Source organism: Notamacropus eugenii, chromosome 5, assembly GCF_028372415.1.
Source record: "Notamacropus eugenii isolate mMacEug1 chromosome 5, mMacEug1.pri_v2, whole genome shotgun sequence".
Taxonomy (NCBI): Eukaryota; Metazoa; Chordata; class Mammalia; order Diprotodontia; family Macropodidae; genus Notamacropus; species Notamacropus eugenii.
This window is the reverse complement of record NC_092876.1, coordinates 232,760,391-232,785,480: the sequence shown is the minus strand read 5'-3', so window position 1 is coordinate 232,785,480 and position 25,090 is coordinate 232,760,391. Positions and strand designations below refer to the sequence as shown.

General features: G+C 35.2%; 1 protein-coding gene and 1 long non-coding RNA gene across 3 annotated transcripts in view; one reads left to right on the top strand and one right to left on the bottom strand.

Annotated features, from left to right (window-relative positions):
* LOC140505851 (uncharacterized) overlaps positions 1 to 16,747 on the bottom strand; it is a 29,348-nt gene extending 12,601 nt beyond the window's left edge. The window contains exons 1-2 of the long non-coding RNA XR_011967680.1: positions 16,666 to 16,747; positions 9,080 to 9,192 (exon numbers count right to left, since the gene is read on the bottom strand). This is a non-coding gene — a long non-coding RNA (uncharacterized lncRNA). The remainder of the gene's footprint in view (positions 1 to 9,079; positions 9,193 to 16,665) is intronic.
* Positions 1 to 25,090, top strand: part of TLK1 (tousled like kinase 1) — a 173,030-nt gene that overhangs the window by 103,699 nt on the left and 44,241 nt on the right. For both annotated transcript variants that reach the window (XM_072612295.1, XM_072612296.1), the window contains 7 exons: positions 1,268 to 1,343; positions 7,728 to 7,774; positions 9,628 to 9,723; positions 10,640 to 10,729; positions 11,267 to 11,359; positions 24,705 to 24,815; positions 24,909 to 25,045. In XM_072612295.1, the coding sequence (XP_072468396.1) occupies positions 1,268 to 1,343; positions 7,728 to 7,774; positions 9,628 to 9,723; positions 10,640 to 10,729; positions 11,267 to 11,359; positions 24,705 to 24,815; positions 24,909 to 25,045 (650 nt within the window). The remainder of the gene's footprint in view (positions 1 to 1,267; positions 1,344 to 7,727; positions 7,775 to 9,627; positions 9,724 to 10,639; positions 10,730 to 11,266; positions 11,360 to 24,704; positions 24,816 to 24,908; positions 25,046 to 25,090) is intronic.

The following is a 25,090-nucleotide window of genomic DNA, read 5'->3' as shown; positions in this document are numbered from 1 at the left end:
GACAGGGCAGTGATCCAGGAGGGAATAGAATAATTAATTGCTACAAAGCAGAAGAATCTAGAGTACCTAAAGATCATTCCCTCACCTACCTCTTTTTCTAGTTTAATCTTGTTACTGCTAGTTAATCTGTTCACTTTGGTGGTTCCTCAGTCTTTTTCTACTGAAAATGTGGTAGTCATATTATTATACTCCAGCTTTTACCTTTCAGAAAATAAATCTAATGATTCATTTTTGTTGTCACTTTCTTGTTTCTCTTTTGACTTGCACTGTTGCCCAGGTGGCAATCTTCCAGTAGGAGCTGTATCTTGTCACAAAATTATTCCAAATTGACCAAATATTTTGTCCCTTATTTAAGTATTGAAAAGGAGGGTGAGAATAAAAAGTTTTGGGGTAAAAAAATGGGCAAATGAAGGAAGAATGAGTCTTGTTTTAGGCATCTCTGAAGAATTTTTTATTCTAGGAAGAATTTTGTATTTCAAGCAGTCTAAATACATTTTTCTGATAGAATTTGTACCTTAATTTTGATAATGAAGAATTAATCTTAGAACAGCAGATTATAATCAACTAGGATTAAAAACTATACTATTTCTGTATACTACACACAAGTATATGCTCCAACCATCTATGCCAAAGAGGCCAGTGTTGATCAGTTCTATGAAGACCTATAACATCTTCTGGAAGTATCTCTAGAAGAAGATGTCACATTCATCACAGGGGATTGAAATGCTAAAGTAGGAATCAAAAGATAATTGGAGTAACAAGCAAGTTTGTCCTTTGGATTACAAAATGAAGCAAGGCAGAGATTAGAAGAGTTTTATCAAGATAACTTGCTGACCATAGCAAACACTTTTTCAACAATCCAGAAGGCAACTCTACACACAGACTTCGTTAGATGGTCAGTACTGAAATCAGATTGATTATATACTTTGTAGCAAAGGTGGAGAAGCTCTGTACAGTCCATAAGCTGACTGCCTCAGATCATGAACTTCTCATTGCAAAATTCAGACTTAAATTGAAAAAGTAGGCAAAGCCACCAGACTGTGTAGGCATAATCTAAATAACATCCCTCATGAATATGAAGTGGAAGTGAATGAATAGATTTAAGGGATTAGATCTGGTAGAATACCTAAAGACCTATGGACAGAGGTTAAAATATTGTACCAGAGACAAAATAGAAACATTTTGGTACTAAAACATTACATGCTACTGAAAATAGAGCTACATCATAAAAATAATAACATCATTCTGTTAACTGGTTTTTTTGTAGACTCCAGAAAAGAAACAGTCAGAGCCATCCAGAGGAAGAAAGAGGAAAGCAGAAAACCAAAGTGAAAGCAGTCAGGGTGAGTTAAACAATACTCTTTGAGAACCACATAAGTATTTGTTGTTAATAACTTTGTGAACTTGATATTGTAAAATGTACTCTTTAAGATTTTGTTCATGGAACTAGAAATAGTTTTATTCTTGTGTGGTTCTGAAGCTGCTTTTTCTTATTTTAGTGTATGAGACCTTTTACACACATTGTCAAGAAAGGGTACTTTGTCTGGCCATGCTCCAATTTCACGTCCCTTCCTTTCCAGTCTTATCCCTGGAGTTACCCAGTTCAACTCTACATTGTCCTCTAATATCGAATCCTTTGCTTCCTTTTTCTGTCCCCATTCATCCCTTGCCAAATATTTTTCCTGATTATTCCCACAGTACATCTCCTGTGCTCCAGTACAAAGTTGAGCTAGAGGAAGTCACACCATGCGGATCTGGAATATTATAAATTTATGTCATCCAGCTTCACCTGAGCCATCATTAAAGTGAAACACTCCTTTTATTACTCCCTAGTTGATTCCCAGTCTCATTCCCCACACAAGCATTTCCAGATTATATATTCTTTCCTCAAACCTTCTACATCTTCCCCTACCTCTTCTTTCTTAGCAGAGGACCTTGTCTCATACCTTACTGAGAAATTAAGACTGTTTGACTGGAGCTCCTTCTTTTCCCTTTCATATCAGAACTCCTTATCATCCCAGTTCCCTCTTACTTTCCCTTCTTTTCTCACAGTGAGGCCAACTTTGCTTGCTGAGGCCAACCCTCCGACATGTTCCCTTGATCCCATCTCCTTCTGTCTTTATCTTATTTCGTTCTTTCTTATCTCTCATTTCTCCCTCTTTTCCCTTTTTACTTTTTTTTCTCTTCCTCTCTCCTCTTCCTTCTGACTTCTTTCTCTTTCCCTGTCATGTCTCTTCATGGGCAGCTAGATGGTGCAGTGCATAGAGCATCAGTGTAGGAATCAGGAGAACCTGAGTTCAAATGTCACCTCTGACACTTGACACTCACTAGCTGTGTGACCTTGGGCAAGTCACTTAACCCCAGTTGCCTCATCTCCCATCATCCTGATGGTCACTGGATTCAGATGGCTCAGGAGGACAATTGAGGCTGGTGACCTGCACAGCCCTCCCTCACTCAAAACAAAGTGAAGTGCAAGTTATATCATTATTCCTCTGATGGCATGGTCTTCTTCACAATGAAGGTTGAACACCTGTCACTTCCTAACCCAGTGCAACCTGGTTTCCAACAACATCACTGGACTGAAGCTGCTCTCTCCAATTACCAGGGATCCTTTTAAATGCTAAATCTAATATTCTTTTTTTAGTTCTCATCCTTCTTGACCACCGTCTTTTGAATATTCGGTTTTCCCTAGGTTGTTATGGCACTACTCTCTCCTGTTTTTCCTTCTATTTATATAGACTTTCTATATTGCTGTTTCATCAAACATATTGCACCCCTGAATTGTAGGTGTTCTCCAAGACTCTGTCCTGAGTCTTTCTTTTCTCTTTTGATAATCTTATCAACTCTCGTTTGTTTAATTACCACCTCTGTGACCATGAATTTTCTACATTCTAGCTCCAGGCACTTACTTGTGCTTAAATTCTTCATTACCGATTCCGTTAGACATTTCAGACTGAGTGTCCCAATATCTCAAATTCAGGATGCTCAAAATAGAACTCCTTATTTTCTACTCCTCACCTACTGTTCTTTTTCCATTCATGCAGTCTCCCAGGTTTATAATGTTGACTTTAACTGTAACCTCATTACCTCTTCCGTGGGTTATTGCAGTGGCTTCCTACTTGGTCTTCCCTTATTCTATTTGCTCCACTGCTGCAAAAGTGCTTTTCTAAATGCACAGATCTGACCATGTTATTCCCCAACTCAGTTTATGCTGCTTCTCGTTGCTTCTGGAATAAGATATGAACTCTTCTTTTTAGTTTTCAAACCCTTCCCTTTTTATTTTACATATTTATATGTTACTTGTACTCCCACACTCTGTGGTTCAGCCAAACATAGCTCCTGTGTCTGCCTGTGCACTAATTGTTTACATGGAGTGTATACCAACCTCCCCTCTACCTGGTAGAATCTCTTTCTTCCTTCAAAATATCATTCAATCATTACCACTTTACATGAACCTTTTCCTACCCCCTCAATTGCTAGTACCTTTCTCCTGAAACTACTTTATATTTGTTCTGTCTATACTTATAGATATACTTTGTCACCACCACTGAAACGTAAATTCTTAGCAAGCAAGCGTTATTTCATTCGTTGTATTTGTATCCTAAATCTCTAGCACAATGTCTGGCTTATAGTAAACATTTAATAAATACTTGTTAATTGCACCTATTATCTGATCTCCATAGTAATAAATTGTTAGTTACTTCCTCATAATGATCTTGCCTTAAAGGCTAGATAAATGAGATTAACCAATAACTTAAAATTGGACTTCATCAAATAAATTGGTACTTGGTTGTTACTTAAGTGAAATTTGTAGTCCTTGATTTAAAAAAAAAAACACCCAAACTGTTTTCCTTAATTATTTTTGATATCCTTTTCCTCAGGAAAATCCAGATAATTAATAACTTTTAAAGTCACTAAAGTTCTATTTGATTTTCCTTAAACCAGTACTAACATTTTTCTATTTTAACTATTTTCAGTATGACTTTAGGAATCTCTTTAGACTAAAAATTTCTAGTACTGAACTCAAAATAGTGCCATACTGTAAATTGGTCCTTAAATCTTATAAGGTGATCATATAATGATAGCCAGACAATGTTCTACGTGTCCAAATCTCTATGGACTGTTAGTTCACTGTGCGTATTTGTCATTGAAATTAGGCAGTAGCAACATTAATTATCCAACTTCTTGTCAAGATTGTTCTCAGAATGCTATTCAAGAACTGTATTTCTTATTAACATTAATAAAAGCATCTGTTATAAGTATTCTTCACTTTGCAAAGTAATGTACATGTTATCTCGTTTTGTTTCTTAAATCAGTCCTTGGAGGTAAGTACTATCCCCATTTTCAGTTGAAGAATGCAACAGAGGTTAAATGATTTGCCCAGGGTCATACAGCTAGTGGCTGAGGTCAGATTTGAACTTTGGTGTTCCTGACTCAGGTTCTAGCACTTTTACCCAGTGTATCCACTAGCTGACCCTTGGAACATTAGACTTGCTATGTGATAGTTATCTATATACTTAGCTTCATTCTCCTTTTTTGCAGTTATACTGGTTCTTATTCAGTGATCATTGGATTTTAACGATATTTACTAGTGGAAGTTTATGAAATCATAAAAAATAATTTTCAGTCTGTTTTACTCATATATTTCAGTTTGAATGATTATTTTTCTTAATCTAATTCAACAAGCATTTACTAAGCACCTACTATATGTGAGGCTAGGGATAAAAAGAGAAAAATGATCCCTGTCTTGTCCTCAAGTTGCTTATAGCATATTATGGAAAACCATGACATGCTCACGTACTTGAATACTAAATAAGTTTGCAGGACAGGGGGGATCAGGAACAGCCTCCTAGTAAGAAGTGGCGCTTCAGGGTTTCCTTGCAGGAACAGGACAAAATGCATTTCAGATATTGGTGCCTGTGGCAAGAGATAGAATGTCACCTTCTGAGTACAGCAGCAAAGCCAGTTTAGATGGAGTGAGTGAATGGAAGTAATGTCCAATATGTTTGTGAAGGTAGGCTGGAGCCTGGGTAGCGATTGGTAAATGTCGAGGACAAGAGGTTCTGTTTTAACTCTAAGGCAGTAGGAAGCCACTGAACCTGTGCTTTAGAGATACCAGTTTGGCAACTGTGTAGAAAAGGTTTGGAGAGTGGAGAGACAGGGAAACCAACTGGACTTTTATAATTAGGAGGCATGTTTGCACTTGTCAATGAAAGTTAAATTAATATTAAAGCAGAAAGATACTTAGTGGAAAGTGATAAGTAGTCTATACAGACCATAGAAGAATTTCTCTATTTTAACCTTCTCTGAAATCCCTCTTTATTCTGAGTTGAGGAGTTATTGATAAGGATATAGCTCTATATCCCCTGAGTAAGGTCTATTTCATTTATTTTGTATCTGTGAAAGTATTATATTAATGTCTCTTGAAGATTCTTCATAATATAATATTATTAGCATTAGGACAAGTTGCCCTTCATAAGCTCTATTTGTTTCTTCTGTTAAATTTTTGAAGAAATTGTTTATTCTCCATAATTTTTATTTTATGATATATGTACTAGCTTCATAGGAAAAATGTTCCAGTGTCTTGAATATTTTCCAGCCACTCTAGGACTCTGTATTTATTTTATTCACCCAAAGCTCAACTTTTAGAAATGGGGAATTATACTCCTATTGAATTTTTTGATTTTTTTTTTTGTAAATTAGACAAATTAGACAATCACAAAAATCAAAAGTATAGGGTATATCTTAAGAAAAATTTTATTTTTGTGAATGTTTTTGTGAGAAACCCTGTTGTGCACAGGACTTCCCAGGCAGGGTCAGAGAGTTAACCTGGATTAGTTTCCACTGTCCACTGCTTCCCTGGTAGTGTGTCTTTAGGAAGGTCCACCTGATATGCACCTTAACATAACAAAACCCTTCTCAGTGAAAGAACTCAGAAACAGAGTAGGCAGTGGAAGGTGTTTATTATGTTTCTCAAGAGAAAGCAGGTGTGGTGCTCACTAGGAACACCCCACACTGATAAAGAAGCAGGAGTGAGGTTACATAGTTCTTTCCTTCCTGTTAGGGTTAGTCAGATTCCTCGCTCTTAATTTCCTTACATTCCCTCTTTATGCAGATTATGTAGGCATGGTAGTGAGGATACTTGTGACCAACATGTGACCTCTAGGGTCTGAGCTGTTTGCCATGCCCCCACCTTTCTAGTTCCCCTGGCATCAGGATGGCTATTGTTGTGGTAAAATAAGATAAGCAACCTTCCCCACAGCTATTGATTATCTCCCAATAACTTTTATGGGAGCAAAACAAGATACCAAAATATCCCTTTTTACATTTTCATGCGTTTAGTATTTTAAAAATTTTTATAAGAACTTAAAAACTATATTATATGTCATTTCATAACATAAAAAATATTATTAGAATGAGTAGAATATAATGTTGATATTATACTCTTCAATGGATGGAAAGTGCTAAACAAAAATCTCATTTTGAAACATTTTTATCCTAGTTGAAGATTTGCCTAAATATAAAAATTTGCTTTTTTTTTTATGGAGGGAAATATCTGATTTTGGGAACTCTGGATAAATAAATGTTTTAGAAACATTACAGAAAAATTGAAAGTATTTTACAAATTGCTCATTTTTATGAGTACTTCTTTTCTTTTTACTAATTTTGCTCAAGTTACAAACCCACAAAATGAATGGATGGCAGGTTAGTTTTAGCTCCATTATGTAACTTAAGAGACTAAAGCATAGATGTATTACATATTCTCCTTAGATACCACCTCCCCTCCCACACATAGCTTTAAATTATGTATATCTTCAAATATGGCATAGTGAATCTAAAATGTTGAATTAATAGAAAATTTTTTAAATCTCCATCTTTTTGCAGAAATTTCATTTTACTTTAGTATAGTAGTATTGGAGTGTGCATTTCAGAAGACTATTTTTCATGAGCTAAGAGAGTTGTTATTCTTACTATACTTTGTTAATAATTCCTTTACTGTTACCACAATATTCTCATGTGAACTACATTTAAGCTTTGTTTATGTACAAAATAGCCTACAATTTAGAATGGTTTTAAAAAGCCAAAATATCTGTGTAAGATAGCCTCCATATTTAAGCCCCTTTTTGTTCTTTGGCAGAGCATATAGATATGTCTGTTTAACAGAGATTTCTATTATAATTTACAGGTATGAATTAGTTTGTTGGTATAAAGTTGCCACTTGTGCCTTTTGTTCACTCTGATCTGCTTTTATGACCAATTAGAAGCCATCAACCAGTGTGAATTAATTGTAGTTTTATAACATGCTAATTTGCTAAGTGCTTATTTTTTAAGTAATTAGTGTAATAGAATTTAATCTCTTAACATCATGTGTTTATGTGAACCTCCAATAATTGGAACAATTACTTTAATTGACATGTTTCTACTAAAGTATGCCATTTATCATTTAAAAGACCTGCCATCATTATTTGGAATTCTCAAAGTAGAATCTGGTTCCTTTAGAGCTGAGTTTTGTTTTGTTTTTACTATTGTACTCTCATTACCCCCTACCTCCCTCAATATCAACTAAAAGAAGCAGCAGGTGCTCATATTCAATTAAAGTTTTATTAATTTCTTTAGAAATCAGATCCCAAGTAGCTCATTTTTCTGACAAAATAGTCATGTAGTAGTCATTATTGTGTTTTAAATATGTGACACTCCTCTTTCCTTTTTTTTTTTTTTTTTTTTAGGAAAAAGTATCGGGGGACGTGGTCTCAAAATTAGTGACTATTTTGAAGTAAGTTTTTAAAAGAATTCTTCCTATCTTCTGAATTGATGTAATTCTGAATTTGGCCAAGAATAATTCCTTCAAACTATGTATTCAACTGTTGCTAATTTCAGATAGAAGGAACATTAACAGAATATGTCTCATCTATTTGAGAATTTTTATTACTATTGGAACAAGACTTAGGACCTAGAGACATAGGTCAAATAGTTTCGGGGGTTAGTTTTTAAGAACTGTTCAGAAGTTCAACTAAAATATTCTTCTTTTCAACTGCTAATTTGGGGCATATATGAAAACTGATAAGGCAATCTTATCTGCTATGTTGCAAAATATTTTTTCTTCAGAGAGAGGATGGAATTGCTTGTTATCACAAAATTCACTGTTAATATTCCCTTGAAAATTATTATTGCTTGTGTTTTCCATACAAGCGTTGAAGTCCCATGCCAGTGCACATCACTGCTTAGACATGACCTTGCATACTCAAAAACCATAGTGGATGTGCCTCATACAAGGTCCAGATTAGGGAAATGCAGAAAGACTCCTTACTAGCATGGCCCTGAATTAATGAATTCTGGGGCTATGGTAATATTTGAAGACCATCAGCACAGTTGTAGAGCAATTGAAATCTGAATTTGTGGAGAAGAAAATTACAGGTCCTTAAAGAGATACTTTTGCCAACCAAGGCATAACTGTCTTGTATTTTGTGCTTTCATGTTTACAGAGTGCTTTACATGCATTGTCCTTTATATTCATGTTCTCATTATCCAACATATAGCCATGGTGTTGGATAGTTTTTGATTAATGTCATCACTTGTTGAATTGAATGTCATCGCCACGTAGATGGTAAATTATATTGAGAAAGAGAGAGAGAAACTGAGGCTCAGAAGGTTAATTGACTTGCCCTTGTGTGTATATGGGAGTTGAGCTCAGGTTTATCCTAAGTTCAGTCTTCTTTCTACTACATCACATTTGACATTTAAGCTTAATATTAGTCATTGAGTGAACAGTCTCATTGATCCTCTTCCACAGACCAGATGTTTAGAAAAGGGATTAAAGAAACCTTCTTTATCACTTCAGTTCACTCATTGCTTGCTTACTTGATTGTTGGGGCAGTGACATGTTTGTATTATTTGGAGAGGAATCTGATGGCAGCTCAGAGAAAAGGCAGTAAGCTAAGACTGTTCATTGAGGAAAGCAGTGGAGAAAAGAGCAAAGTGGGCAGAAAGAAGCAGGAGTCCTTGAGGTTTTAACTGCTTAAATATGCAGAAAAACTACATTATGTGATACTCAAGTTTATATACAGTTAAGAGTACTCACTCATAAGTAAGCCAAGTCTGTTCAGTACTTTCGCATACTACCCTGTCCTTTTACTGGGAACTTAGAGCATGCTTTTGGATTCTTCACTTTGGCAGTAAACTGTGTGTACAACCCTGAAAATAAGGACATAATCATATTTTTCAAATTAGTTTTCCTACCATTAAATATTCTTGGCATTCTATTAAAGGGTAATCATCCTCTTTTCCACCAAAGTTCTGATATCATTAATTCTACTTAACTTGGAAAGTTATCCTATGTTATGGTAATTTTAATAATGAATAAAGAAATGATTACTGTATAAAAGTAATATTTTTGAGGTAGGAAAGAAATATGTTTGCATTTTTTCTTAGAAATTTTCCTGTTTTTCAGCCTTTTAGAAACTGACTATAAATATCTTAATTATGATTTCCTTATGCATTGTAAACTGGATCTATTTATGTTAATATAGTATTTGATCCAAAAGTAACTTATAGTTAAATTCATTCTTAAAACTTTATCTCAGAGAGTCTTCCCAAGGGATATTTGATGCCTGTTTTTTTTCTCTTCAGTATCAAGGTGGGAATGGCTCCAGTCCAGTAAGGGGAATACCTCCTGCAATCCGATCACCTCAGAATTCACATTCACATTCCACTCCTTCCTCCTGTGTAAGTTTTACCTGTGAATTTGTCATGCTTAGCCTAATTCAAAAGGTTTAAATACTGAGTAACTTTTATAGATTGGTAGTTCATAACTTCCATATAGACTCCTTCATCTAAATTACAGTTTATCATGTATGTAAATAGACTAGATTCTTTTAAAAGTTCTGGTAGTCAATTATGTATTATATAACTTTATAACAATAAAACTGTTATCCCTTGAAAATAAAGCATTTAATAAAATAATGCAATTACATTCAAAACTAATGTTCAAGTTAGATGTCAGGTACGTAAGGACTAAAATGAGCTTAGAATACATTCATAATGGTAAGATTGAATTCTGAATTCCATATTTCTTGTCAGTAAGATTAAGGGAGTGATTTGGCAAATATTTGTTTTGGGGAATATTTAAAGATAGATTTGATTGCTGTCAGCTTGGGTAATTTCCTCCCCTTTTGGACAATAAAGAGAATTGAATTTTCAAAGTCCTTGAGATTTCATATTCCTTCCAGTTATAATTTTTAAACATTTTGCTTCTTAATACAGATAATGATGACCATTAAGTTTGATGTTGTGGCTGTTTTCTAATCAAGGAAACTATACTGCCGATTTTTAAATGAATGTGCAGTGGAATCCTAGAATTCATCTTTGATATTATGTTGCAGCTCAAGACTTCTATGCGAGATCACATTTACTTTTTGAGCTACTATAATTCTTTTTGTACATTTTTTAAGTGTTTATTTAGACACAGTTTCTTTTGGCTACGTTTTAGCAATTTTTTAAAAATAATTTCTAGGACTTCCAAGTTGGAGGGAGGGAGAATCATAAGATTGTTACCAAATTCAGATATTGTAGGTGATCTACGTTGCTATAAAGGACCTTAACCTTTTTTCTAACGAGGTAATTTTTTAAATATGTATTTTAGGTTCGGCCGAATAGCCCTTCTCCTACTGCATTAGCTTTTGGGGACCACCCTATTACACAACCAAAGCAGTTATCTTTTAAAATTATTCAGGTAAATTGTAATCTTTTCAGTTTTCTCTGTCCTCAGAAACAATTTCATTAGCTTCTATCTGTTTCAAAGATGTATTTGCAAATTACATATTGTGACTCAAGAAAACTAAATGGTCTAGACTATGTGGAGTTTAGCTGGATCAGAAATTAAATTTTGCTTTCATTCTTTGTGTCTTTTATGTAAATGAGTTTATATTTCTTCTTGCAAAACCAAATGAATATCCATAAAATATGGGCTTTTAAAAATTTTTTGTCAGTGAATATTCTTATCTCAAGTGAGTGTAAATGGTCTCATCTTTCTGGGATCTCTAGATTTGGTATTGCTTCTTGTTTCTCATAAATAATATTTCAATGGATCTGTGATTTTATTGGTGTGATCTTAGCTTGGTTAACTGGAATGTAGTTAACATTAATACATTTTTTAAAGCTGACACTGAGTGATAGTTTTTCAGGTATTTTTTTTTCTTTTACATCCTACTTTATTATTAGATATATAGGCCATATAATGCAGAAGATAAAGCAGTTTTCTTTTGTTTAGACTGATCTCACAATGCTGAAATTAGCTGCACTAGAAAGTAATAAAAACCAGGACCTGGAAAAGAAAGAAGGTCGTATAGATGATTTGCTCAGGGTAAGTAAGTAACAGTTTGTGAAAGGAAATTAATTGGTAATAGTGAAGCTCTTTAGAAAACATTGTTTTTTTCTATTATTGCATGAAAAATGATAAAGCTGCAAATATTTATACTATAAACACATAGTTGAAAGCATCAGGTTAAGAATGATTCTTTGGAAACTCTCTATAAATACTGTTTAAAGAACTGTAAAATATAAGTGAACACATATAGCTGATTTTGTAATGATCAACAATTGTGAGAGAGAAATAATCTTTCATTACGTGCATTTAAGGTTGATTGAATTCTTTGAACAAGCTTCTGTATAAAAGTATAGTAAGCAAACTGCTATCAACCAGACCACAAATAGTACTTCCACATGTCTAGTGTACAATGACAATTGATGTTCCAAATGATGACCTTGAAAATACTACAAGATTTCAGAAGGCTTCTGAATCATCAAAGTCCAAATTATGGTCATTATAACATTAATTAGAAGTGGACATGTTACTTCTTCCTGTTTCTCATAAATAATATTTCAGTGGATCTGTGATCTTATTGGTGTGAAGTACTCTCTTGATCTATATGAGAAATTACCATGAGAGATGGTTCATTTCCTGAATACTGTTTGCATCTCTTGTTACATGTCAATCATCTTTGGTAATATGCTACAGACTACTTAATACACTCCTGCCTCTCTGTCTTGTGTTTTAGGTTACCTATAACTTTTATTCTTGATAAGCTATACTAAATTATTTCTAGCCATATAATTTTACTAGGAGAGTACTAATATATTGGACTTTTGTGTCAGGGAGCAGCTTGAAATGATTCAAAGCACTGCAAGGTTACTCAAATGTATTTCAGTCCATTAATTTCTTGTTTCAGTTTATCATTCATCAGGAATGCCTAAGATTATCTACTAATAGATTAATTGGCCTTCCCATACAGCTGCATATCATAATCGGGAAATTAGACATTCTTTTTCCCTTTGTTTTTCTTCCTGTGAAGAATGATAAGTGAATTTCTTTGGTGGATGTGGATCTGATCAGAGATACCTTGCCAGTACTCTGTGGCTTGATGAAATCAGGAAAAAGTCATTCATTAACAGGACAAAATGGAGAACCTGATCATTTACAGGGAATCCTTCATTTGAACTCTATGGGAGGAATGTGTAATATGACAGAGGCAAAACTTGTTGGTAATTAGAGAATTCTTGAGCAAAAGTGTGCCTCTGAGTATATCTGTCAAGACATTTTGTGTGATGTTTAACATATGTATGGGATATACCTTCTTAGAAGAGAACCTTCACTTCAGGGTTTCATTCTGCTTTCAAGAGGCATACTGTTTGTAAAGCCAACAAAAAGTAAACTTCATTGGCTTGTATTTGCTATAACTTACAGCCATTTTTGTGACCAGTGATAGTTTTTTGCAAGCATGTCTGTTCCTTGCTGAGTTTTTCATCGACTCTCTCCTCAATATGTGTATAGACCAATCTCATAAATATTTTGTTGAGATGAAAAATTAGGCATATAGATCATTAGTTGATGTTATTTTGATTGCCTTTTAAAAATACTATCCATTACTGTTTTCCAATTAAAGACATGAAACAAAAAAAAAATGGATACAACAGAAAGTTTACTAAGAGTGAAGAATAAGAACAAGTATCTAGATGAAAAGGGTTAGAAACATCAGACACATAGAACTAGCTGGAATCCTGGAACAACTTGTAGACTTTTTGCTGCTTTCTTAAAAGTCATAAATGATAAGGAAGTTGTCCTCTACTCCTAGGCAGAGAAACCTTTGGTCACCATCTTAAGTGTAAATTAGCTTCGTTAAATATTTGGGCAAGGACAGAAAAGTGGAGAGTTAAAGTGAGCAAGTTCCTTATCTATTAGTTGTTTTTTTTCTCTGGTTCTAATTATTTGAAAATTGATCATCTATGTATGGCAGTCCTTTTAGTTAGAGGTAGTTCATTCAGCAAACCTTATGTGAGTGTCTGTTATTTCCCTTGCACATAGTAGGCACCTGTCTTACAGATGTGTTACTTCTTGCCTGAACAACTACTATAATAGCTTCCTGAGATCCTTGCCTTTAGTCTGTGTCCTATGATTTACTTTTTGCAAAGTTGTCAAAATAATTTTCCTAATGCTTGTCTACTCAGAAATCCTGTGGTATTTACCTCTTGTCTATAGCAGTGGTCTCCACACCTATTTATGTCATATGCATGTACTCTTCTACAAATATATACATTATAAAACTTAGGCTCAGACTTAGACAAGGGCTGCATAACCAGAGGAGGAACACCTGCTATAACCATAAGTTGATAGGAGAGGAAAAGGGCCAGATATGAGTACACTTGAGGACAAAAGAGGGGAGAATTTTCTCAGAGCACCTACTTACATAATTTCTGGTATTAGGTCAAGGTTTGGTTATAACTGCCCTGAGGGACCTTTGCTGGGGTAGAAAGGGACAAGATAGGAGCTTGCAAAGCTAGGCCACAGGACAGAGTTTGGGACTATAGCTGTGTTTGAGACAAGTCCCACATTTGGCTATCAGAGAAGATGGAAGGTAACCCATCTTCCCCCTCTTTCATTGGCTGACTATGCATCCTTGTGGTCATCCTGAATGGTGCCACTTTGAAGACTGTTCTATAGGATAAACATTTTAGCCTGACACTTTAGGCCAGTGTGGCTCCAGGCTTCCTTTCCTATCTTAGCTCTCATTATGTTTCAGTCAAGGTTTATTTCTCATATACTGTAGGCTTATACTTTACCTCCTTTCATGCTGGCCATCCTTCAGGCCTCGACCATATGCATTGGAAAAACTTGAACCTAGGGCTTGTTGATGCCTGAGCCAACTATCTGTCCAGTACATTGATTCTCAGATCCATCTGTTAGGTTAATTCAGCAAATATTTATTAAGTGCATATTGTATTATTTAGTACCTATTGTGTGTAAAGCTCCATCTTAGCAAGTGGGTAAGATTGTGATATTTTCGTAAAATAGCAGCGTATGTCGTAAATACAATATGACTGTAATTCAGTGCTTCAGTGGATCTGTGATCTCTTTGTTGTGGGTGGTCCCCCTTAGGGTACAGATTGCTACATGTCCTTTGTGACTGCTGTATGTGCCCTCCCTTTACCGGGTGTCTGCCGGTTGTACTTGGTGTCCTCAGGATCCCTTGAAGTTACATGGATATTGTGTAGCTTCCAAAGCTTTCTGCTAGTTTACTTGACACTTGCTATCTGCTTTACCATTGGTTTCTAGTCATGTGTTTCTCTTATTGTACCCTTTTCATAAAAAGGTTGGATGGATTGGTGATTAGGGGGCCAGCTTTGGTAGAGGAATATCAGAGGTCAAGTCCTGCTTCTATACATATTCACTGTATGGCCAATTAATTTCTCAGAAAAACTCTCAGAAAACTCACTAAAATCGTAACTTATAGAGAAATAGGTAATTTACTTTGATGGGAGGAGTTTCCTCACACATCAAATCACAGGTGAGAGACCTTCCTCTTCCCCCCCCCCCCCCAAATTCTTTACATATATTACTCAATTCCTCATTTCTGATAGATTGAATGAAGCCTACTCACATTCACCATGCTCCTTTCTCTTGCGTTTTGAGTTCTGCAAAAGACTTTGGTATTTTATGACTCACAGCAACGTGACATCACCAGAAGAATATTAGTATAAGCTTCAAGGAGAAGTTTGGGGTCATTAAAAGAACTACAATTCCCAAAGCTCTCTCACCTTGCTTCCCTTTGGTTTGATAATGAGCCAAATTATTTTGTCCATTTGTAGTATCTGTCCAGTTACTAATGGCTTGTCTTCTTAGGTTGTCCATATGACTGCATATCACAGTCTGGGCAATAAGCATTTTATACTCATTTGTTGTTTCCTATGTGGATAGTTTGGCCAAACTCCTTCATGAGTGATTGTGGCCCTCATTCTGATGTCTCTGAAGTGTTCCATTGCTTGGCACAATTAACTTAGTGTCATATGTAGACCTCTGGAGGATGATGCTATCTATAGGGAATCTCTCTTTTATTTGAATTCTGACCTAAGCAGAAATCTCCTTATTTTATGTCTCCTGATTTTAATAATTAGAGGTTAACTTAAACCAAATTGCTTTCATAATAACTTTTTCAAGATATTCCTTGTATGATAGAAACATGGGCACAGGAGATATTTTGTTGGAGGAGAGAGCCTTGCATTTTGTTCTACTTAATAAAATTTTTATAGTCACTAAACAATATATTTTCTAAACCTTTCAGTTGTATGACTGTAAAGATGTGGTCTTTTTTGTAGAATATCATTTTCAAAAACTTGCTCTTCCCTTGCCATACTTTCACCAAGGATGCTCCCTAATTCTTGTGTAGATTATGCTCATAAAAGTTTACAGTTATGGGAAAATGGACGTGTTGGTTTAATAGCTATTGATAGTCTTGTATTTGCTTTATTGGGGGTAATAATAAAAGCTAAGATTTTTTTCCCCCATGCCTTTGGTATCTGTCCTCTTTGCTTTCAACTTACTTGAGAATAATCTCTCCCGTGCCCTCAAATGTTGTTTTCAGCACACTGCCACTCTTTAACTCTTCTATTCAATAAATTCCACTGGCTCCTTAGCATCTCTAGTATCAAATATAAAATATTCTGTTTAATTTTTTAAATCTTTCATATTGTGGCCCCTTCCTGCCTTTCTAGTCTTCTCATACCTCACTCTCATAAGCTTGAGATCCAGTGACTGCAGCCTACTTTCTCCTCTTCTTAACAACCTTCTTCTTCCACAGTGACAATGGCCATGGGGGAGGAAATGGGAAATGCTGCTAGGAATCACACAGCTTTTTTAGATTATATAAACATTGTTGACATTCTATGCAATCTTTGTCCAGTAAAAAAACAAATAACTAAATTTTAAGGGAATTAAACCACATCCATATATATGTTCAACTACTCAAACAAATCTGTGATCTCATTGATGTGGATTTTGCCTGCAGCAGTACAGAGCACAGTGTATTCTATCTAACTCTTCTTCATACACTCCCATAACCTTACTACTTAGAGTCTACCCCATGTTATGGGGACTTTCTTCACTCTTTACTGATGTCTCTGGAATACCAGTGAAGCACAGAGGCTTTCTATCCAGTCTCTCTTAATCTTGCATCTGCTACATATTTCATTTAAATCTAAAGTGGAGAATTATTTGCAAAAGCCTGTATGTTTGTCCCCTACTCTCTCATCAAATTGTTTCTCAATTCATATATATATATATTTTTAAAATATGAATAGAAAAGTAGGCATACAAGTAGTAATTGTTCTGTCAGTTACCTTTTCTTTGGTATTTATAAGATCTGAGATTTTTTTCTATGTGTGTAGTATCTCCACCCTCCCCCCATCTTTACGTGAGTTGATCCCTCAGTGTTCTAGTGAATTATTCCCTCAGTATCCTCAACATTCTCACCTTTACTGTCAGTATCTGTACACTTAATCTAACCAGCTACTGATCACTTTAGTGCCAATTGTACTTCCTCTTTAAGGACTGATATTAGAGTCCAAGTGGAGTAAATCTGTTTTCCTTGATGAGCAGGAGTTTGTAATCTTTGCAGATTACTCTATTGTTCTCCTTCCATATTCATCCTTAAATACCTTTTGGGTCAGCTCTTCAAGCTTTCCTTTAGCTTGTATTTACCTCTACTCCTTTTCTCTGACTTACAAGGGTGATATTGCATGTAATCTTCCAACTTCCTTCTCCCTGAGATTTTATGAATAAGTTTATATTCTAAATTAGTGTCACACTTAGTTATCATATTTCTCTACTTGGCAAATAAGTTAATCTTTGTTAACTCAAGTCCTTTTTATTATCGTCTGTACTCCTGTACTCCTTATTATAGAACTTGATTTACATTAGTTGAACTAAAGGAAATTACTGTAATCCATTAGTTGAACGAAATGAAATTATTGTAATTCCATGTCAGCCCCTCTAACCATAACCCATATTTTATAATCAGTAAAATGTTTAAATAGGTCAGGTTGAAATTTGTTCATTACATGCAATATCTTTTTTCTTATATTCATTCTTTTTTCTAGCTTTGTGTTAATTTTGATCTTTGCCCTAATAAGTGATCAGACTATACACAGATGTTAATTCAAGACTGATATCTATATCAGTAATAAGACATTTCTGGTCTATTATAACTTCCTTCCTTCCTTCCTTCCTTCCTTCCTTCCTTCCGTCCATCCTTCCTTCTTGTTATTGCTTGTTTGCCACATCTAGTGCTTTCAGATCCTTTTCTCAGAAGTATAGGAGTAAGGCTTCTATGTAGACTTGAAGTCATTGCCTTCTCTCTTTTCCTGATCTATATTCTCCAATGTATTTCTCACCACCTTCACCTAGTCCCACCTTTGTGTTTAAAGCACCAAGTATCATAGTATATGTTGATTTAATTTAAAGGGTCTTAATGAGATCTTCATAGAAGTCTTTCATGTACCTTTTAATCCTCTTCAGCAGCTATTGCTGCATAAGTTACTGTTACTTTTAATGGTAATTTTTTTGCAAATACTTATAAGTATTGCAATAAAAGAACACCACATATCCTATAATATGATATTTTTGGTTCCCTTTGGATGCATGATACAACCAATTTTATTTTATATATCAAATAAAACTTGTTTATTTATCTCTCTCCGAAGAGGACCTTTGAACCATTTTTCCATTTACCTGCAACTCCCTTCTAATGGTTTTATTTATAATAAGAATATTAAAATTAATAAGATTCAATTCCTTCAGTGTCCCCTAGTTGGTCATTGGATAATGATTCCACATCTGCCAGCTGTCCCAAGAGAAGTGGATTAGAAGGTATCTGAGGGGCTGGTTTCATCATCGTTCCAGAGGAAATCATTTTATGCATTATTTGATCATTTGGCTTTTCAGTCTTATGATGAACACAAGCAAAAGGACTGCCATGAAGATCACTACAGTTTTTCTGCCAATATCTTTTGCAGAGTTTGAAAAACTGAATAAATTTCATGCAAAATTTGATAAAAATTTCTTAAACTTAAAAATTCATTACTTTGATACATAGAAATTTATATTTAAAGACACAATAGAGTTAAAAATTATTTTGGAATATATGGTTAGGAATTTTTTTTAAATTAGAGTATAGGCTTTAGATTATTCAAAAGTTTCATTCCCATGTATCTTAATAAGACAGGAAATGATGTCTTACTGATATGAAAGTCATTTCCAGATAGTCATATACTGTTTGTCTGGTCAGTTCATTGACTAGTTAAATGTTAAACTCAATACCAAATTTATAAAAAAAGATAAAGATTAGAAAACACTGGGCCTATTTAAGTTGGCCATCACCTCTAAAAATGGAAAATGGACAGAGGTAGAAATAATGATCTTGTCACTGTTTCTTAGAGAAGTTTAGTATTAAGTGAGGATAAAAGAAAGAGACTGTCTCATTCCATGCACCTTTTATCTTCTTGATAACTAAACCCATTTGGTAGCCAAGAGCAATACTGCTTTGGAATAATAACTAGCAATTTATATGGTACTTTAGAATTCGCAAAGCATTGCACCAGTTATCTGATTCTCAAAACAACTCTTGGAAGTAGGTGCTATTACCACCCCCATTCTAGAGATGAGGCTGAGATTGTTTAAATGACTTGCCCACCATTACACAGCTACTAAGCATCTGAAGCAGGACTTAAACTCAAGTCTTATTCTAACTCATTGTGCTACTTACTACCTGCATTAAATATGAGCTTGTATAAGAAACATTATGGAACAAGGTGATAGAAGAGTATGTAGTACTCCTTATAAAATAATGAAAAGCAGTTGAGGTGATAACATTTCTCCAGACCACTTGATATCAGATTCCCCCTATGTCATATCATCTTCACCCAGGATTTGTAGATAAAACTGAAAGTGGGACAAATAGATATGAAATGGTACAGATTTACTGTCACATCTCTTGAGTCTAGTCTTATTAGAAATAGTTGTGAAACCTATAGCTTTTGAATTTCACCATTCTCAATATTTAATGTGTGTTCGGCCTTTGTTGCTGAAGAAGACCATGTCATCAGAGAAATGATGACATGACTTGCACTTGACTTTGTTTTGAGTGAGGGAGGGCTGTGCAGGTCACCAACCTCACTTCTCCTTTAGAGCCATCTGAATTCAGTGATCAGATATTCATCAGGATAACTGGAGATAACCTGGGACAAGGCAGTTGGGGTTAAGTGACTTGCCCAAGGTCACACAGCTAGAGAGTGTAAGTGTCAGAGGTGACATTTGAACTCAGGTCCTCCTGACTCCTGCACTGGTGCTCTAGCCACTGCATCACCTAGGTCCCCAAAATTTAATGTAAACAGTGAAGGAATATCAGTGGCCCTTAAGATTGTGCAAGCACATATGGGCCAAAATACATAAATTGTACTATTAGTAACCCTGTTTTAAAGGCATTCAGAAATTGATTTTCAAGATATCACAAAGAAAAGATAAATACAAAATAATAAGCAGTAATAGTGCTATTGGGAGCAGTTAGGTGGTGTAACAGTAAGCACCCCAACATACATGGGATGGGGGCTTGCTATCACAGGTTCTTAGATCTGCATTTATAAAAGTAAAGCAACTTTCAAGGGGTTTAACAATCACTTTAATCAAGCACTTGTATCTTTCCTTTAACCAAGTATCATTCATCTAGTTCAAGGGAGTCACCACCCTGAACTTCAAAAGAAAATACAGAGAAACCAAAGATCAACAGACATGGTTTCCTCTACCTGCCTATCAAGACAGGTCCAACTGTCTGACCATAGTTACAGGAGAGGGAAGCACCGACATCTGAGTTTTCCAAGCAGGGGCGCTTCTTCATGCCTTCCCAGAGTCCTCATCTGGCCAAACAAATGCTTCCAGTAAGCCCCAAAGTAAAACCTCAACTCAGAGTATTTTTACCCTTTTTTTTTTTTAGAATCAGAGGGCATCAAAACCTTGAGAACCAGTGCCTCATTAACAAAAGGCTTGGGCCTCCCCACAGATCTTCAGTAATCAAATTCCTCTTACTAGGCAGGCCCATTAATGGGTGGGGAAGATCTGTAATTACATTAAAACAATTAACAGTACAAATACATATACTGTTTCTAGTTAAACTCTTGTTTCTGTCCTTTACTTCTTGTAAAGACTCTTGATTGATAAAGGCAAGATTCAGCCGTAGGCACTTGATTATATTAAAACAAAAACAAAAAATCCTGTTTTGCTTGCCATCACAGGTAGATAGAGTGCCAGGCCTGAAGTCAGGAAAACTCATCTTCCAGAGCTCAAATCTGACCTCAGACACTTACTAGCTGTGTGACCCTGGGCAAGTCACTTAATCCTGTTTGCCTCAGTTTCCTCATCTGTAAAATGAGCTAAAGAAAGAAATGACAAAGCATTCCAGTATCTCTGCCAAGAAAACCCCACATGGGGTCATGAAGAGTCAGACATGACTGAAACAACTCAACAAGAACCAATACTCCTATCAAAAGGGGAGTAGAAAGAGTGCTCCTTTCATCTTTTAATATTGATTATGATGTCCCTCATCTTAATTTTACCAGATCTACTTGCACTTTACAAGAGTTTCTTCAAATGAATTGCTATTTGTTAGAATCATAATGTGGTGAAGATAATTTTCTGCAGGAGCCCAGATAGGTGTCATGGGGAGAACCTTGCATTTGGAAGCCAAGGACCTGGACTCACATATCAGTGTGAGCATATCAGTTGATCTTTGTGGTTGCTTTCATTTGAAGAACATATCTTCCTTGTTACATTAAGCTACAGGGAGAGAGGCCTTAGGACAGTTTCCTGCCCTCTTCCCATAGCTCCAGTTGTTGTCGTCTTTTCCCCTCCCAACAGATATTAGAAGAGGTTCCCCACTTCTAGTTCTATTGTTGCTCCTTTGTATTCTTCTGAGAATGGATTATAATTCATGAAATCATCACGCCTTGGAGTTACAAGTCCTTGTTACCTCAGCTGAAACCTGAAGGTTATTTTGGATATTCTTTGGAAATCAAACACTATGAAAGTTCCCCCAAACTCCAACCCAGTCCTGCGGGATTGTCTTCTCAGAAGTTGGAATGAAATTGAAGGAAGTTGTGTTGTTTGTGAATCTGACCCTTTCTTAAGCCAAATGTATTCAGTCATCATTGTTTATTGCTTGTGGGACTTGATCCATATAAATATCACAAGATCATAGATTAAAAGCTGGAAGATAGTATATCACAACTTAAAATAACTAGAGGTAACATTAATTCTAACAGATTCCTTCTTCTTTAACTTGAAATACCACTGTTAAGAACTTGGGAAATAAGGAGATGAGAATAGATTGGAGATAGATCATGGAGGACCATGAGACCCAATAATAACTTTATAAAGTTGATTAAAGTATAACTAAAAATATAGGGATATCAATACACTCTTAAATTGTTTGTTATGGGACAGGGGCAGGGTAGCTCTCCCTCTCTTTAATTATTTATAGAATGGGGTGGTCTGTGTATTTTTGGAATTTAACAAACATTTTTTGAATACCTAATACTTAAGATGATGTTGAATGAGTAAGTAGATTCCCACTTTAAAGGACCTTACAATCTTGCTTAGATTTGACATGTATACAAGAATGATATACTGACATCCCACAAGAGATATAGAAACAGAATGCTTGAAGGAGTTACAGTTAGGAAGAGCAGGATATTTTAATTGACCCATAAATTGGAGCTAGAATTTTAACAGGAAATTCACTAATGGTTGTGTTCCAGCAGTGTTAACAGTATGAGCAAAGACCATTGGATTTGACATTTAGCAGGTCATAGGTGACCTCAGAGAGAATAGTGTCATAGTGGTGGGAGTGAAAACCTGATTATTAGGCACTAAGGAACAAGTGGCAGATGAGGAGATGGAGGTACTAGTGTAGACCGCACTTGGAAGATGGAAGGAAAAGAAGGAAAGAGAGAATATGAGGATTTGATGGAGTAACTGGGTTGAAGGGATTATTTTTTAAGAATTGGGAATCTTAAACATGTTTGTAGGCCAGGAGAAATAAACCAGGAGAGAAATGATGTAATTCAAGAAAGGAGGATGACACAGTATCACAGAAGAGAGATAGAATGGCAAAGGTAAAGGGGTTGTCTTTGGGAAGAAGTAAGGCTACTTCAGATAAGAGCAAACAAGGCAAAGAACAGTGGAAATTTTTGAAAAGGAAGTTAAGGGATTTCATTAACCATGTTCTGTATTCTCAAAAGTAGTAGGCAAGGTCATCTGCTGAAATGGCATTTAATAGAAATAGAATTAGTTGCTTGTTAGAAGGGAGAAAGATTTGTAACAACCATTTTGGGGAAGAGAGATAAGAAGTGAGTAGCAGGTAAGTGAATGGATTTCAAGGTATTTCAGATTAGAGAAATATAGTAGAAAAACCATATCTTTGGGAATCAGATACAAGTGTTGACTTTTCCACTGACTTTAGCAACTCATTTAAGTTCTCCCATCTTTAAAGGGAAAGAGATGGACTAAATGATCTCTGAGGTTCCATCTAGCTTTAACCTTCCTTAAAGCTAAGAATCATTAAAGTTAGCATGAATTTGCCATGGCCTTACAACCATTAAATGACATTGGGTTGTCTATGACATAGGCATCCCAGAAGCTGGAGCCAAAAAAATGAAGAAAAAGAGAACTATGAATTAATTGATACATGGTAGATGTGGCAAAAGACCAAGGCGGGAGCAGTGTATTTTTGGATGCTAGTTGGGAACAACATAGGAGTGAATAACCTTGTCTTCTAGTTTTGAGGAGACAAATGAAGCCAGTTGATGGACTGGGAATTAGTCAAGAGAACTGGGGATCTGATGAGTGTGAAAAGCAAGTTCAACAGGAAGAAATATGAGAGGTTACAATTCTAGAAATTTCACAATTCAAGAAAATCAATTATACAGTGACTCTGACATGGCCATGGTTGTGAGTGACTGAAATGGAATGGAAATGTATACACCAAATACTGCCATCACATGTTTGCATAGTATTATTAAGGTTATGAAGTGTTTTCCTTAACAGTGTCTCTGTTAAATAAGTCATACAGAGGTCCTCATTTTTACAGATGGTAAAACGGAGATTAATTGTCTTGTGGTTTCATAAGTAATAAAAATCAGAACCAGTATACATAGTACTGCTGTGTGACTCAGTATATAGTTCAGTATATAGTTCAAAGTCACTGAATGTAGTAGGGGTTAGAGTAGAAGAAAATAATGGAAATGGAATGCTAAGAGTCATTCATTGAGCACGGTGAAATAGTGTTTTGGAGAGTTGCAGAAATGGGTTAGGTATGCATGACATATATAAATGTGAAGTAGAGGGCAGATACTGTCCTCTATGTTTCAGATTTTGTGCCTCTCTTTGTCTCTCCAGCTCTTAGCATAGTTTCATATAATAGGTACTTAATAAATACTTATTGACTGAGTTTAAATAATATGATTTCAAAAGAAGAGATATTGTTGAGAGTTGTTATTGAAACAGTAAAGTGAGCAAGAAATACTGTGTCCCCCCCTTCTCAGCCTTATGATTTAGTGTTGGGTGACAGGGGAAATCTGAGAGAAGTAACCTTCATTTGGGAGGAGGTAGAGAAAATCTGAAAATCCAGGTTTACCACTAAGGAAAGGGAAGCTTTAAAGAAGTATTTATAATCCAATTCTTTACTTTATGAAGTATATTAAAGTTAAATCTTTGATATGGTAATATATTAAGTTCATCATTTGGAACATTAAATTTTCATAGTGTACAGTACAGTTGATAGGAGTTTTAACTTGGGGTCCTTGAATTTGTTTTTTAAAATATTCTGATAACTGTCTTTCATTATAATTGGTTTCCTTTGTAATCCTATGCATTTTATTTTACACATTTAAAAACTTTATTCTGAGAAGAGGTTGATAGGCTTCACCAGACTACCAAAGGGATCTATGACACAGAAAAAGGTTAAGAATTCCTGCTATAGTTGTACTAGCTCCCTGGACCTCCAAGGTAACCAGGGGAGTGAATATAGTCTCAACTTGTCCTGTTTTTTTTTTTTCCCAAAAGCTTTTAACATAGAAAATTTATATTTGAATCTACTAAAAAAATTGATGATGAGTCAGGAACATATACATACCTAGATGCATACAAATACATATACATACACACATATATGTGTATATACACGCACATACATATATATATATATATATATATATATATATATATATATGATATTTTAGTACTATTTTTTTCCCTTTGGGTACATTATGTAGTAGCATTAAAATTATAAGCTTTTTCGTACATGTTTTTACATTTCCTGCTTATGTTTTAGGCTAACTGTGATCTTAGACGTCAGATTGACGAACAGCAAAAACTACTTGAAAAATACAAAGAAAGATTAAATAAATGCATTTCAATGAGTAAGAAACTTTTAATAGAAAAGGTAAGTTAAAGTTGAACTTCTCTTTCCCAGATTTACTGATAATGTCATGAGTTTTTTAATTTTAAACTAAGTTATTAATTTTTTTTTCTCCAGAGCACACAAGAAAAACTGGCAAGCAGGGAGAAGAGTATGCAAGACAGACTGCGCCTTGGGCATTTTACAACAGTTAGACATGGTGCTTCATTTACTGAACAATGGACAGATGGTTTTGCCTTTCAGAATCTTGTGAAGTTAGTCATTCTTATTTTTAAAATTCCCAATAAGTGTGGGAGATT